We start from the raw sequence: 17,066 nt of genomic DNA, 5'->3' as shown, positions 1-17,066 counted from the left end.
ACCAATAAGTTAACAGAAATATAGTGAAAAGTTCACCTTTCAAAATCACCTAAAGTTCTCCATGCTTTTTTGGTGAAGAAATTCAACTATGACAATGGCGATGGCGATGGCGGCGGGAGATTAACTGAAAAACTGCACAACTGTGCACAACTTGTTTATTACCACAAATTAAACTTGCAATTACTGATAATCAAATTTTGATCTGATTTTACCAAATACAAAAATCAATATGAATGTTAATGGAATTTTCCATTCAATCTGTCAAAACATTTAGAAATTTTAAGAAAGTAAAGGGGAAAAAAGAAGTGGAGCAAAAATTTGAAGAAATTGAAAGACACACGTCGACTTGAACACCTGTTTGGATAATAAACTTATTCCAAATAATATTTCGATTGCATCATAAACACATTTTCCAACCCACCTTTTTATATTCCCAACCACCTTTTTATCTCACAAAAAGTGCTACAGTAATTATTCCAAATAATATTTCAAATAATACTCTATCCAAACAACATATGGGAAAATAGGACAAAAACTATATCCTTGCGGTCTAAGTGGTGGGTGTTAAGGTTCTTAGATGGAGGGAGACAGCGGGATGGAGGGAGCATCAGGTACCATTGGACAAGATATTCTTGGAGGAGAAATTCAACTAAGCCAATTCTTTCAACCTAATTGGTAAAGTCCCAAGATGTTGTGTATGTGCGTGTGCGTGTGCATTTTTTTTTTTTTTTTTTTTGGTGAAAGGCAAAATTTGTGAGTTAATTGGTAAATAAGATGAGATTCAGAATAGGGAAGTGTTGTTAATCCAGCAGAGTCCAGTCGAGTATTTGATTCCCGAATTCGACTCGTGAATCTATCAAGCTAGACTCGAGCTTACCTGACTAAGTGGACAAGTCTTGAAGTGTGCTCACGATCGGCTCGACAAATGGGACTTGTGACTCGAGCTCGAGTTCGATTTCGACTCGTTTATTACATACGAGCCAAGTTTACACAAGCTCGAGTTTGAGCTCGAAATCTCAAATAGTTTTTGTTGTTAATTTTGGTGATATTCATACAAATGCCACAATTTAATCACACAAGTTTATGAAATAACATATATGCCCTTCCTTATTGAGTCCAAACAAGCTGCTCAAATAACAAACAATTTGAACTGACTCGACTCGTTAATTAATCGAATATATTTCTGACTCGAACTCTGGTCATTTGCTAAAATTAACGAGTCAAATTCAAGCATTATCGTGCTGAGCATATTCGAGTTTTCGAGCTACTCGTTTCGTTAAACAACATTATAGGAAAGTGAGGAAGAAGATGAGCTATGGTCAAAAATTGTAACAGTCCTTTTGTTTGTTTTCTCATATCCATCTGCCAATGTAGGCCAAACAATGGACAAATTGAACGGCCAAGATTGCAGCACTACGCGATCCAGTGACTAATACTAAGAAGCTAGAAAACTTTCCATCGCTCCATCCAAAATGCCCTCAAAGTTGCTCAAAATTACTGGATAACCGGTCCACGTATACTGTAGCAACTCCAACTCGTGCAATTAATATAGTAAGGAAATAATGATTTGTCGTAAATTACAACTCATCGAGACAAAGAGAAGCGGATGCACGCTAGTATAAAGTTGTATAATTATAGTCCTTACATTACATGTATCGGATGATAAAGGTATTTAGTGAGTATTCATTAGTTGTAATTGGGAAGAATGGAAAGTGAGAATAAAAAGTGATTGAAAGAGTCAGCACCATTGCTCCTTTTTTGTACTTTTATCAATAGAGGTTTAAACAATACGTTATTTTTATATTTTTTTGCACTAATATTTCTAACTTTACCTATTCATGAGGGGATACTTGTACTATATTTTTTTGGGATAATTTTAGAAACCTCCCCTGAGGTGTTGACCTTGGTTGATCAGTCCTTGGTTTTGATGATTAACAAACCAAAATGTAGATTTGGACTAATGTTTTTATGTGAGAAATTTGTTAGAACAGGTCATTGATCCAAAAGAGAATCGAAAAGATTTGAATCAAAAAGAAGTTAAGAAATATGAAGGTTCGGACGTAGAGGATCGGACGCTCGATAGAGGATCGGACGTCCGACAGACGACGATACTCTTCGGACGCTTGGATCGGATGCTCATTCATTGCTTCGGCCGTCCGACACAAAAAGAATGAAAGTTGAACATTCTGACTTCTATCGGACGCAAGGTTCGGACGCAGAGCAAATGGTTCGGACGTCCGATAGGTGGTTCGGACGCAGAGCAAATGGTTCGGACGTCCGACAGGCCAACGGCTAGTTTCGACAGCATTTAATATTTGACCGTTGGAGAGCCTTTTGGAGCCATTTCTCACCTTCTATAAATACCCCAAAACACAAGAAGACACAAACTTTTGCCAACACTAAATACAAGCTTACAAGTGAGATCTTTGAGTAGAAATATTCTTTGTTGGTTGTATAAGGGGTTGGGAAAGTTGGGTTGTGAGGTTGCTCAAGTGAAGGTTACTCTCTAGGAGGAGTAAAACCTTGGTGAAGGTGAACCTATCACTTGGAGTGGTAAAACCTTGATAAAGGTTGCCTCACTTGTATAAAGTAATTCTTAATTGAGTGGGTAAGTTTTCAATTGCAGCTAGTTGAGGGTTCACTTGGAGAGTAGTAAAATTCCTTCGCTCAACCAAAGTATGTTTGGGGTGAGGAAGGAGTGAGCCTTCACTTGTACAAGTTGGTTAGCACTACCATCAATTGAAGAAACTATTTGGTGGATTCAACTCCAAGTTTGGAAGAAGTTTGGGAGTTTGATTGGTTTGAATTTTCTTTTACTTTATTGTTACTCTATTTTTGTGCTTTAAAATTGCTTATATTCTTTGTCATTGTATTTACTTGACTACTTGTCTGGTTGAGTATTTTGGTTGTATTTGGTTGCATCGGGGCTTACAATTGGCATCAGAGTTTGGTCTCCTAGAGATTAAGTTTAACCGCTTAGAGTAAAGATCATGGCAACCATAAATGTTTTTTTTTAGAAGGGCAATCTATTGATAGATCACCTATGTTTAATAGTTCTCATTTTAGCATGTGGAAACAAAGAATGATGATTTTCTTACAATCCGTTTATATTGAATTATGGTATGTGGTAGAAGATGATCCTTATGAAGTTAGAATAGTTGACTCTACCACTAATTTGAGTAGATTAAAGACTAGAGAAGAATTGAATGAAAAAGACAAGAGATACCTTTCTTTGAATGCCAAGACCATGTATATATTGTGCAATGCATTAGATGTAAATGAATCTAGTAGAATTAAAGGTTGTAAATCAGTTAAAGATATTTGAGATAAATTGTGTGAATTTCATGAAGGTAACCAAGATATTAAAGAACAAAAGAAATCTTTGCTTGTTTCTCAATATGAATTTTTCAAAATGCATCCTCTTGAAAATGTTGATAAGATGTGTAGTAGATTTTGTGACATTATTCAAGATCTTAAATTGCTTGGAAAAGAATATTCTTTGGGTGAGAAAAATAGAAAGATTTTGAATGCCTTGCCAAAAGAATGGGAAAACAAAATAAATGCTATAGAAGAGGCAAAGGATTTAAATTCTATGTCCATTGAATCTCTTGTGAATTCCCTAACCTCTTATGAATTAAACCTGAAATTTAAAGTGCAAGAGGAAGAAAATGCAAGAATGTATAAGAGAGGCATAGCTTTTAAAGCATCTCAAGTGGGGGATAACCCATCCTTCATGGGTAATGAAAACATGGAAGTGGACAATGATATAACTCCTCACATCAAAAGTTTCAAGAAGATCTTCAACAAGAGAAGTTCAAGAGGAGATTGCAAAATTACATGGGATGAATGCAATTCAAAAAGAGAAAAAGAAGAGTTGGCCCAAATGGCACTAATGGCCTTTGGAGAAGATGAGGTAAATTCTTATCACTCTTCTAGTGATGAAGATAATGAAGATGATGATGTGCAAATTCTTATGATTAAAATGCATAAAAGTTTGAGAGAATCTTATACTAAAAATAAAGATTTGAAAACAAAAATAAATGATTTGTTGGAAGAAAACTCCAAACTTTTTCAAGAAAACAAATGTTTGAGAATGGAAAATGATGATTTAAAAAATCAAAAAGGTGTTTTTGATTGCAAAAATAATTTGAAAAGGAAGTTGGAAGAGAAAACAAAGTTTTATGAAAAAATGTTGGAGGAACAAAATTTGTTAAAGAAAAGAATTAATGACTTGAACGAGTTTCTCCAAAATGAAAAACAAAAGTTTTCTCAAACAAAAGAAAGCAAATCTTTTCAAGGCACAAATAAGTTTGCTATGATAAAAAGTAAGAAAATTAGTTGCATTAAATCCACTTATGTGCAAAATACTTCTATCATGTGTCACTTTTGTTGCCAATTTGGACATATGCAAAATGATTGCTATGTAAAGAAAAATATGAGAAAAGGTATGAAATCCATGTGGATTGCTAGATCATGTTGTACTAACTCCCAATGACCCTATAAAGAAAAAATACCAAATGAAATTTCTCATACTTAGGTACATCATGAAGATTTGATCCAAAAAGTGCTAAATGGTTGAAAGTACATTTGAAAGTTTTGACATTCAATATGGTTTTGATTTGAAAAATAAAGGGGGAGTTTGCTTTTTGATTGATGCCAAAAGGGGGAGTAGGATTTATTGAAATTTCTTTGTATGTTGGCATTTTCTAAGGGGGAGTTTTATTTGAACTTATTTGATCAAAGAAATCTTCATTTTGTTTGTCATCATCAAAAAGGGGGAGATTGTTGACTTTGGTTGATCAGTCCTTGGTTTTGATGATTAACAAACCAAAATGTAGATTTGGACTAATGTTTTTATGTGAGAAATTTGTTAGAACAGGTCATTGATCCAAAAGAGAATCGAAAAGATTTGAATCAAAGAGAAGTTAAGAAATATGAAGGTTCGGACGTAGAGGATCGGACGCTCGATAGAGGATCGGGCGTCCGACAGACGACGATACTCTTCGGACGCTTGGATCGGACGCTCATTCATTGCTTCGGCCGTCCGACACAAAAAGAATGAAAGTTGAACATTCTGACTTCTATCGGACGCAGGGTTCGGATGCAGAACAAATGGTTCGGACGTCCGATAGGTGGTTCGGACGCATGGTTCGGACGCAGAGCAAATGGTTCGGACGTCCGACAGGCCAACGGCTAGTATCGACAGCATTTAATATTTGACCGTTGGAGAGCCTTTTGGAGCCATTTCTCACCTTCTATAAATACCCCAAAACACAAGAAGACACAGACTTTTGCCAACACTAAATACAAGCTTACAAGTGAGATCTTTGAGTAGAAATATTCTTTGTTGGTTGTATAAGGGGTTGGGAAAGTTGGGTTGTGAGGTTGCTCAAGTGAAGGTTACTCTCTAGGAGGAGTAAAACCTTGGTGAAGGTGAACCTATCACTTGGAGTGGTAAAACCTTGATAAAGGTTGCCTCACTTGTATAAAGTAATTCTTAATTGAGTGGGTAAACTTTCAATTGTAGCTAGTTGAGGGTTCACTTGGAGAGTAGTAAAATTCCTTTGCTCAACCAAAGTATGTTTGGGGTGAGGAAGGAGTGAGCCTTCACTTGTACAAGTTGGTTAGCACTACCATCAATTGAAGAAACTATTTGGTGGATTCAACTCCAAGTTTGGAAGAAGTTTGGGAGTTTGATTGGTTTGAATTTCTTTTACTTTATTGTTACTCTATTTTTGTGCTTTAAAATTGCTTATATTCTTTGTCATTGTATTTACTTGACTACTTGTCTGGTTGAGTATTTTGGTTGTATTTGGTTGCATCGGAGCTTACATGAGGTTTCTCATAATATCACTCAGCTCCCCTGAGATTTTTAAAATCTCATTTACTTCTCTTAAATTGACATTATTGTAACATTTTAGCCCCTTTGAAGGAAATGCAAGAAAGATAAAACTTTTATTCCAGTACTATCTTTATGTTATCCTACTTATAAAGTTTCCAACAACAATAAAAAAAAAATAAGGTTAACTTTTTATAAAATGTAAATTTCTTCACTTAAACTATTTATTTTAGTTGTTTTGAAATAAAGCAAAATTTACACCTTGAAGAATTCACATATATGAAGAGATTATTTTAATTTTTCAATACAACTTAAACAACATCATGTATTCAAATGTAATTTCTAAAAAAATTTCTTGACTTTCATATAACTGTTTATGAAAGTTTTCAAGGTGTTAATTACACCAAAATCCTCCTAAGTGGTTGATTTTAACTAGATTTAATTTATCCACGTCCTTTGCTATCTCACCATGATCTCAATATAGAGAAATATAGACCATTATCATATAACAATTTTTTTTTGTTCTAATCTACATTTTTTGGTTTACAAATTTGATTTTGTTTTGATTTTTTGGTTAAATAGTTATTAAGAGTAAGGGTAATATTGAGGATTTGTGACATCTGATAAGAATATTTAGTCTTATCAAGTTGACAGGAGAGGCAAGTGAGATTTTAGAAACCTCAGAGGAGTTGAGTGATATTTTCTGAAATCATCCCTATTTTTTCTACTAACGTTGCTGCTACTACGAAAATAATACACTAGAGAGATGTATATATTGTTGGACTATTTTTATATGGGGCAAAGAACGGTTTTAGGTTAGGTTTTTGTTTATTTTCAATTGTTTAAATTGGAGTAGATTACAATGTAGGAAAAATTAGATTGTTGTATCTAAGAAGCAACATATTGAGACCTAATACATAAATAATACTATATAAGGGCGTGAATCATTTTAAAAATAATGACCTAATTCATGCCTCCTCATATCATGCCATAATTACTTGAACGAAACTAATTATTTTATTTTTATGTTACATCGAGGAAAGATGAATTTTGTTCATCCTCTATTTGAATTTAATGTTGGAAAGTATTTATAATTACTTAATTACATTTGGCGTAGAACCAATTGGTTATGAGGAAAACATCTTCTGCTACTAGAATAGTATTACCCTCAATCTAACGAGTGCGAGAGTTTCAGGTACTATCCTCATCCACCAAGCTTCACAAACAAACTGAAAACATAGCAGAACACAAATGCATCATAATGGCGAAGAAGTACCTGTAAATATCAATAGTGCAAGACCAGATGTATAACCGCCTTTGTATTTCATCTAGGATAAAATGCACAGAAAGACTCTTCAGCTCAAGGCTAGGATACTTGATTAGGCATTTCTCTGCTGTAAAATCTTCCCACTACTCTGCAGTCCAGTATTTCAATGGCCTTTTCAGACTTTAAATGAAGGATACTTTAAACAAAAAAAAGTTGCTTTCAATTGATAACAATTAACAAAATAACACCATCTCCTAGTGTCACCTTCATCGCCCAAGAATTAAATAAAGAAATATATGTGCTGCAAAGGGGCATTCCAAGGGAAAGCAAAGTGGAGCAGAGTCAGATGTAGATGATCTTTTCAAAAGAAAGAAAAATGAAAACCAAAATTAGTCGTGTTTGTTTAGATATTACAAATCTAGAAAATTAATAGAATATTACACTGTGAAACTCCAAAAATATCAAAAGATAAAACACTTATTGCCCCAATATCATCTATGCATGCTTCCAATGCTGTTTTTCTCCCAGATCTGCTAATGAGCTGATTTAAATTCAGATGTTAAAGTGAGATCAAACGAGGTAGATCTAAAAGATTTCAGATCCGACAACCAAATATGCAAAAACTTAGATCTAATGCAAAAAATAGCAAAAAAACTACAAAAGCTATCATTAGAAATCTCTAGGAGAGGAGAGAACTGTCACTCAAAATCCCTGAGAGAATAAACTCTCACTAGGAGACTCCATGAGAGGAGTGTAACATCTTTTGCTACTATAATAGCATTACCCTCAATTTGATGAGTACAAGAGTTTCAGATACTATCCTCATCCACCAAGCTTCACAAACAAGCTGAAAAATAGTAGAAAACAAATACGTCCATACAATGGTGAAGTACTTTTACATTTCGACATTGCAAGACAAGGTATATGACCAAGGATGAAATATGCAAAAAGATTCTTGAAGACCACAGGCTACGAGTCTTGATTAGGCACTTCTCTGCTGTAAAATTTTCCACTACTCTGGAGTCCAGAATTTCAATGGCTTTCTCAGACTTTATGTTCTTAGGTGTCTTGTACTGGTTTAAAGAAGTTCCTTGAGAAACATAAAAGTCCATGAGCACATTGAATGAACCTTGTTTGACAACTCTTACTTCCAAAGGGCCAATGGTGTTGCTCTGATTCCTCAGCATCTTATATTGCAGATCCAAAGATTGTTCCACTAAACTACAGCATTTTTCCATTTTAACCTGATCAAGTACAGGAAAGTCATCATTGGATCTCAGTTGAAGCTCCCAAAAGAGTACATAGTGACCAGGAATAGAGGATGTATCAGCATAGCTACTGTAATCCAAAAGAAAGAACCCAAGTGGTTCAAGGATATGCATTGCAATTGTAACTGCATTCTGGAGGTCTTGTTCAGTTGTTTTATCTGTGTCAATGCTCAAAACCACATTTCTCCTTTGTACAAATTTGAATTGGGGAGTGATATTGTGAAAACCTGTCACCAGGAGAACATCCCCCATTCTGTACCTGTATAAACCTGAAAGTACACGCCTCTATCAATATTCTAGATATTAGAGCGTTTGAGCTTCGAAATTCCCCAATCAACATTGTTTATGTTTATCAGGATAATAGATGTACGAAAAACCAGAATGCAGTACCTATATCTGACAAATTTGAACATCAGAACAACTCTTGCACATTACATATTCAAGGCAATTGTAAAGCAGAAACAAATGGAGATACTTCCATTTTAGAACATGATAAATAGATTCAGATGGAAATCGGAAGACACCTTCTGGTGATAAGATGCAAACAGTTCAAGAGGGAATTTTGTGTCTGCAGAGTACTTCTTCATGGGACAAACTAACAGAATTATAGTTCACGTCTACAGTAAACCATATGCAATTGGGTCAATCAAAAGTATAGAGAACTTTTTTTAGGTCAAAAGTATATATATCTTACCTGTACAGGTTGTGACAAGAAGTTCGTAATGTTGGCCAATCTTAACATTAGCAAGATCCACAATGTGATCTTTCAAGCGAGCATCCTTGCTATTGGTGCAGTTTGGATCTTGATGATTGCCAATTGGTATGAACTCATAGTAAGCCATGTTTGGTATAAAAGTATATGAGACATCATAAGGACTGCATAATGGTTTCAAATTTATCCCAAAACATGCCTCTGAAGAAACATAGACTCTTGAAACTATAGGTAACCTGCCTGTATAGAATTCAAGCGCGGGAATGTACTGTGCCATGGACCCAGTAATTATGGCCTGGACATACTTGATCCTTGGCCAGATCTTCTTAATTATTCCTTCCCAAGATTTTTCTTGGCATACAAGATCAATTGAATCAGCCAAATCTGGCATTTGTTTGCTCAAAATCAAGGAGACAGCCCTTTTGCATTTAGGGTCAGTGATCCAATCACTCATTTGTCCAGTTCTTATGTTGGAAGACATTTCTTGCCAATGTTCCTCAAAAAATTTGATTATCCTTAGCAAACCCGAGGCGAAAAATGTACCAATGCTTGCTATCGCATCTCGCTGCACAAGGCCACAAAGTAATTGACTATACAAGCTCTGATTGGTATCTTCACACAATATAACCTGAGGATATCTGTCTTTTCTGTTCTTTATCTCGCTTGCTGTAGTTGTTCTTAAAACTAAGCCACCAGGAGTGTGGATATCTGGGCTGATAAGGACAAAGAACAGCACTTTCCCATCGTTTAATCCGTGGAGGTACCTTAGTTCAAAGCTATACATTTAGCACCTTTTATTTGACTCTCATAATTCTGCCGAAGAAATAACAACTGTAAATTCATTGCATTAGTGAATTTACCTATTCTGAACAGTAGCAAGGAGACAAAAAAAGAAGGCCCTGCGCTCTCCCTCCTCAGCAGTTTTTGGAATCCACTTTTGCTTCCCACCTGAAGTGCCCGAGCTGCCAACAAAGTTGATGTTATCAGTTAAGAAAAACAAGAAATTCATGGAAACGAATAGAAATAACTCGCTCTTCAGCACTATTGACTTTACGCGCACTCCATTTAGGAGTTTCCTTTAATCTATTTACAATAAATCAAAGAAACTGATTTACCTGATCAGTAGCTCAGTAATGGAATCATTAGTTAAAATCTGAGATGGCTCTCCATCCAGTGCAATTCGATCAATGTAAATCTTGATATCTTCATAATCTACCACAGGAACTTTATTCTTGAATAGTTCCTTATCAGAGTAACCATTAAGAAAACCTTTCAAGTAATCGGTGCTTGCATTTTTAGTTAAAATCTCCTCCAGGACCTGTTCTTGTATATGACCAGCATTGCTGGTTATATCCTCCAAGATCCTCGAACCAGCTTCAGTATCTCTTGGATCAAAGGTTGGCAGCATTCTGGTAAAGAAAAGAAATGCAGAATCTGAGTTTGGGGATGGGAAATATACGGGGAAATTAATTAATGAATAAGCACGCTCAACTACATTGTCTTGATAAAAAGATTTACGCCATGGTTAAGCTCTCTTAAACCCATTGGCTGGGTGATCCATCCTCTCATCCTCATTCCCTTCCCCTAGATGCCTAGTTAGTTTGCTGTATGTTACCATTGTAAATTTGTAATGAAGTAAACAGAAAAACTCATTGAGTTACTTAGTCTCCTTATGCTATGTTCATCACTTTCACAATCCAAAATCGCCAAATGATCTTGAATATAGCTTCGATCGAGCTCTTATGGATCTATATCCATCCTTGAGTTCAGTCAAAATCTAACTCAAATCAAATTCGAGTAATTTGAGTTGCTATACGAATTGAGTGGGATCTCCATATAATATTCCTTATTTAGCTTATATAGTTTTTATCTATATTTTGTTGAGCAAGCTTGATCTCGAGCTTCAGCTCGTCCTCATAATTTTCTTGAGTCAAACTCAAGCAGGAACACGTGATATTCGTTGAACTTGAGCTCGGACTTAACCACAAATTAACTTTCTTTGATCTTGAGCTCTAGTACCTTAATATTTGGGATTGATTTGGCTAATAATACCCCTAGAGAGGTGATCCAAAATTTAAATGAATAGCACATTTCTATACATAAAAGGAAGCTTATTCGTATGCATTTTCCAAAATATGGCAAAAATATACTAGATACCAATTGTATTCTGCAATATAATTAATAGGGCAAATTGTACTTTACCCCCTATGATTTAATGCTTTTCCATGTAACCCTTCTATAGTTTCTAAAGCTATGCATAAACCCTTATGTTGGGACTAAAGTTTCAAAGTGACAAAAATGGTACTCTATAAGGGAACCAACTCATAGAGCTGAAAAATGAACTAACCTATTCGATACTCGAATCGAGTTCACTTGGTAAGAGCTCGTTCAAGTTTGGTTAACCAACTAGTCAAGCCAAATTTGAATAGTTTTATATGTTCGATAACATACAAACTCGATAAAAAATTCGTTCAAACTCGGTTTGGCAAATAAATAAGTCAAATTTGAACAAAATTTCAAGCTTGTTAAAATAATCAAACAAACTTGAACATTAGGGTTTTCAACTTGATTAGATTCGTTTATATCCCTATCAACTGAAATGTTGAGATTATCCTCATCTAGAAACTAAAATGTCTGAAATGGCCAAAATATGAAAATACAAAATGCATGACATTTTAGTCCCTTATGGTTTAGTGTTTTTTCACATAACTACCTTTTGTTTTCAAAATCTATACATAACATCCCTTTGGTTAACAAGTAGTTTTCATATTAACATAGGGGTATTTTTTATATTTTAGCAGATTATATTATTGAATGTAAATCCGATCATTTTGACATTTTTATCCAAACTATGATAGAGTTATGCATAGTTTTTGAAATGGTAAGAAATTTATATGGAAAAGCACTGAACCACAGGAGGATATAGTGTAATTTACCCTAATTAATACAGAAGTGTTGATTTTGGGGGTTTTCTAGTAAACGGAGTTTGCCAGATAAAAAGGTGAGTAGTGTTTTGACTACCAATTTACCAGAGCTTCGTCCTTCAACCAGAGGCAACTAATATCACCAAACTTATCAGCATGATAACCAAAACTCAGAAAAAAACAGAACTAAAAGAATTACATATTAGACAGGATTAACAACTTGACTGTATGAATCTTGTTGACTTTCGACCTACAAATGCAAACCGTTCAAAAAGATGTAAATATATGGCCAAGTAAGCATATCGCATAGGAAAAAAGGAAAACATATGAATCACATCAGAAACAACAGGAGGAAATTAATAAAGGAAGCGAATATACATCACCTAAAAGAAACTTGATTGCATATAATCCTACGGCGCAAATATACCTCACCTGGAAAAAACTTGATTGCACTATGATTCCACCGCAAAAATTTTTGCAGAAAATTAAGCCTTTGAAACCTAATTTTTGTCGACTGCTTTTCTTTCTGACATTTTCTTACAGAAGTAAGAATTTTCTGACATTTGCTTTTTGTCGACTGCTTTTCAGTGATGCAGGGACTAGAGAACAGTGAAGCTGTCAGAACTCGAAAGGTTGACCAATTACCAGTGCTACAGGAAGTTGTTAGCGTCAGTCCATATTCATCAAATGTTGACCGGAGATTATTAGGGATGGCAACGGGCGGGTTGGGGCGGGGACCCCTGCCCCATCCCCGCCCCGCTGCCTACAAACTCCCCCCCCCCCGCCCCCGCCCATGCCCAGCCCCCGCCCCCTGCTCTCCCCTGTCCCGCTTCCTTCGCGAGTGTTCCGTAGAGCTAATAAAAATTTGTTATATAATTTTATTATGGTTAAATTTTAGCAAATAATCAAATACTAAAATATCAACACATCATCAAATTATTATTCATTGTAATTTTACAATTGAAACTTATAAAAATAAGGGATAATTTCAGAAACCTCCCCTGAGGTTTCTGACATTTTTACTTACCTCCCCTGTAGTTTGAACAATTACACTGACCTCCCCTGAGGTTACTAATCCTTTACAAATTCAGTCCAAATGATTAAAATATTATTTTAGAGAGTGAAATTAGAATTTTGTACCTGATTTGTCCTTTGTGCCACATGTCCAATGAATGGCAAAGTATTACAAATTAATTAACAATTAATAAATTTTAACGAGCGTAGTTTATAGGCAAATACGTATTGTCTATTTAAAGTACCAGCTCTTTACATGTATTTTACTTTCAAACATTTACTTTATCACAAATATTTATTCTCAAATACAGATTTGTATTTACTCTCAAATATTTAATTTTTGTCAAACACAAAACCTACCAGTTTTTCTTCCGTAGAAATATTAATATAACACTTTTTCAATTTTAGTTATAAATATTTATGTATTTAACATAAATTAAATGATTCAGGATAAAATATCTATAAAGAGCCAATATTTTACTCATGTAATGGATGAAAGTCATAAAAAATTAATAGTTTATGAGGCCATTTATTTTTTAAATAATATTTAATTTATATTAAATAGATAACCTACTGATTTTTTTTGCAAGAATATTACTTTAACACTTTTTAATTTTTAATTACAAATGTTAATATATTTATCATAAATTAAATATTTGAAAATAAAATATCTGTAAAGAGTCAATACTTTAAATAGGATATACGTATTTGCCTATAAACTAAGCTCGTTAAAGTTTATTAATTGTTAATTAATTTGTAATACTTTGCCATTCATTGGACATGTGGCACAAAGGACAAATCAGGTACAAAATTCTAATTTCACTCTCTAAAATAATATTTTAATTATTTGGACTGAATTTGTAAAGGATTAGTAACCTCAGGGGAGGTCAGTGTAATTGTTCAAACCACAAGGGAGGTAAGTGTAAATGTCAGAAACCTCAGGGGAGGTTTCTGAAATTATCCCTAAAAATAATCAAATAAAAATTATTTGAATACAATCTAACATGATGAAATAAATATAATTAAAGTAGTCAAGTTTTCACTTTTGGCACAAATACAATCACTAATTCATTATTGTGCTTGTGCTTTTTTTAAGAAAAAAATGTTATTGTAGTAAGTGTAATTAAGGATTTAGTATAAATGTATTAGTAAATTTAGTATAACCAATTAATAATTTGTATTAGTACACATATATAATTATTAGTATAATTAATAATATCAATTATATTATATATACTAATAGACATTATATAATACATATAACTAATAATATCATTATCATAAATTTGTAACTAATTAAATTATATATTATATATATAATTATATACATATATATTTTATATATTTATTTTTTTTAAAGCGGGTGGCGGGGCGGGGGGCGGGGGTAAAGCGAGAGGCGGGGGAGTGTACCCCCGCCCCCGCCCCGTTTCTAAGCCGGAGGAAAAAAATTCCCCCCGCCCCTGCCCCAACCCTCTCCCCATTAGGCCCCCGCCCCATTGCCATCCCTAGAGATTATATATTTAGATAGGGAGAATTGAACTTTTAGTCCCCAATATTTGTCCCATGTATCAAATTAGTCTTTAAAGTTTTGATCAAAACAAATTTAGTCCCCAAAGTTTGTGATTTTAGACAGATTTATGACAATTAGAGGAAATAGATCGATGACTAATAGTTAACATCAAATTACCCTTAGTCAATAATTTTAACTTTGCACTTTTAGTCTCCAATATTTTGATTTTGAATTATTATCTTCTCTTAAATTTTAAACAATGATATTAAGGATTTAATATTAAATGATGGGTAATAGGAATTCTAATTAAACTTCTTTTTCTTCTTTTTTATTTTTATTTTATTTATTCATGCCAATAGTATCCCATATGTTTCTTCTCTTTTGCATGGTTAGTCTAAAATTTGTTAAAATATATATGTCTTATTGTTTCTCACTATTAATAATTAATTGATAATAGGTTTTATTATTTTTATTTTTAATGATAACTAAAAAAACTTAATTAAGTTTCCCTTTGAATATATACTTTTGTAATTAATTTGATTTTTCTACATTTTAATAGGTTAACAATTGAGTTTGAAATGAAATTGGTATTTTTTACACATCATATGAATCATTAAATGATTATCAAAATACATAGATCATATCAAAGTACATTAAATGATTATCAAACTTTATAAGGTTGGATTCTTCTCCTTCTTTCTTCCTTCTCTCTAGAAAAAACTCTTTAAGTAAAACTCCATTCTAACTCTCCCATGGGAGGAATCCTCTCTATAGTTTTTTTTTTTTTTTCATTTGTGTGAATAAAATCTCTCCTAAAATTTTCTAATGAGTGTTTCTTCTCTCGTTAGAATTGTCTAGTGAGAGTATTTTTTTTCTTCTAAATTTTTTTAGTGAGAGTTTTCTTCTCTCCTAGGAATTCCTAGTGAGAGTTTTACTATATTTTTTTTTATTTTTCTTCTATTAGATCTGAGTTTTTTCAGATTTTGATTATCAAATTTGGAATTTCTTGGATCTATTCGGCAGATCTCACCATAATAACTGGACTTGAAATAGTTAATCAGCAGATCTGGCGATTGGAAACATGCACAGATGTCCATGGATTTACAATTATTTTATCTCTTTTTTTAAAATTTGGAGTTTTATAATGTAATTTTTATTATTTTTCAGATCTGTAGTATCCTTTTTTCAAATCTGTTCTTTGATATCTGTGTATGCTTAACGATATAATTTCTACCATTAGTACAGATTTTAATAAAATTATGATATTTTATATAAAAAAAAGTACATAGATATTAAAAGTAAATGCTTTAAATTTACAATATTGGAACATTGGATTTAATTTATAAGAAAGACAACAAGAAATAAAGAAAGTTTTCTAAAGAATTCCTAAGATCACATCATATTGATACTTATCTTCACTACTTTTTATAATTACAATGGCTAACTTCTATTTTTTATTATCAAATGCATCCGAGTATATTACAATCTGAATTCATTAAATTTAAGTGTTGAATTGGATTATTAAATGAAGATTTAGTTTTGCTAAATAATCCGTGCACTTGTTACCCTCGTGCCATTCATGCTTCAATTCTCGCTTCCATTGTTTAGCTAGCCAACTGTTTATATGCTAAATTAGAGTGTAGTGTGGGATTTCCTCAGGTGCCTTGTCATTCAGCTCTAAACTCACGTTTTAGTCTGATTCGATGATCATATTTCTGCAACAAATATCCCTTGCCATACTCAACCCATAAATGATGGCCCATAGTTCTACTACCATGGCCCATAGTTTATCTCTAATTAGTCCTCCTACTCCAGCGTGTCCTAAACTGTTGCTTGATGCTCCATCCAGATTTAGTTTCGTCCATCCAATTTGGGGCTTACTCCAATTGACAAACTTCAGCTTCTTCTGTACTGTTCTATGATAGTTGGTGAGAGATTCCTGACTGAATTCGGCTTGGGCTCTCACTGTTTGAGCATTGTTTTTATCTTAGTTGCAGTAATATTAGGTTCCCAGCATACCAAGCAAAATAAAAAAAGTTCTTGAATCAAACACCTACCAATCTGCATCTTCTATCTCTACAGTGTCATATTGTTTTAAGCTCCAGTCAAGCCATTCTTCCAGATTTGGGTTCCTAAATTTCCCCATCTACTTGGTAGATTAGTTTCTTCCATATTGTTGATATCCAGTCATAGCCTAGCAATCCATATTTATAATTATTGAATTACGTTTGACCAACTTTTTTTTTTATTATAAAACATCATCATAACATTAAATCTATACTAATAGCACAAATTACATCAATCATGCACAAATACAAATAGATCTGAAAAACAAATCTTGATATTGCAAATCTAAAAAATTAATAGAATATTACACTATGAAACTCCAATAGTATCAAAAGATAAAACACTTATTGCACCAATATCATCTATGCATGCTTCCAATTGTTTTGCTTCTTTTCTCTCAGATATGCTAATTAACTAATTCAAATTCAGATGTTAAAGTGAGATCTAATGAGGTAGATCTAAAAG

General features: G+C 33.5%; 1 protein-coding gene across 1 annotated transcript; it reads right to left on the bottom strand.

The window, feature by feature from the left end:
* Positions 1-7,749: 7,749 nt before the first annotated feature.
* LOC113749637 (indole-3-acetic acid-amido synthetase GH3.17-like) lies at positions 7,750-12,723 on the bottom strand. Its single transcript, XM_027293449.1, has 5 exons — positions 12,443-12,723; positions 10,202-10,495; positions 9,947-10,048; positions 9,069-9,850; positions 7,750-8,643 (listed from the first exon to the last, which is right to left on the bottom strand). Exons 2-5 carry the CDS (start codon positions 10,492-10,494, stop codon positions 7,943-7,945), a joined length of 1,878 nt encoding a protein of 625 aa, XP_027149250.1. The 5' UTR covers position 10,495; positions 12,443-12,723; the 3' UTR covers positions 7,750-7,942.
* Positions 12,724-17,066: the final 4,343 nt, after the last annotated feature.

This window comes from Coffea eugenioides, chromosome 10, assembly GCF_003713205.1.
Source record: "Coffea eugenioides isolate CCC68of chromosome 10, Ceug_1.0, whole genome shotgun sequence".
Lineage (NCBI taxonomy): Eukaryota > Viridiplantae > Streptophyta > Magnoliopsida > Gentianales > Rubiaceae > Coffea > Coffea eugenioides.
The sequence above is the reverse complement of the archived record's forward strand: the minus strand, read 5'-3'. Positions and strand labels throughout refer to the sequence as shown.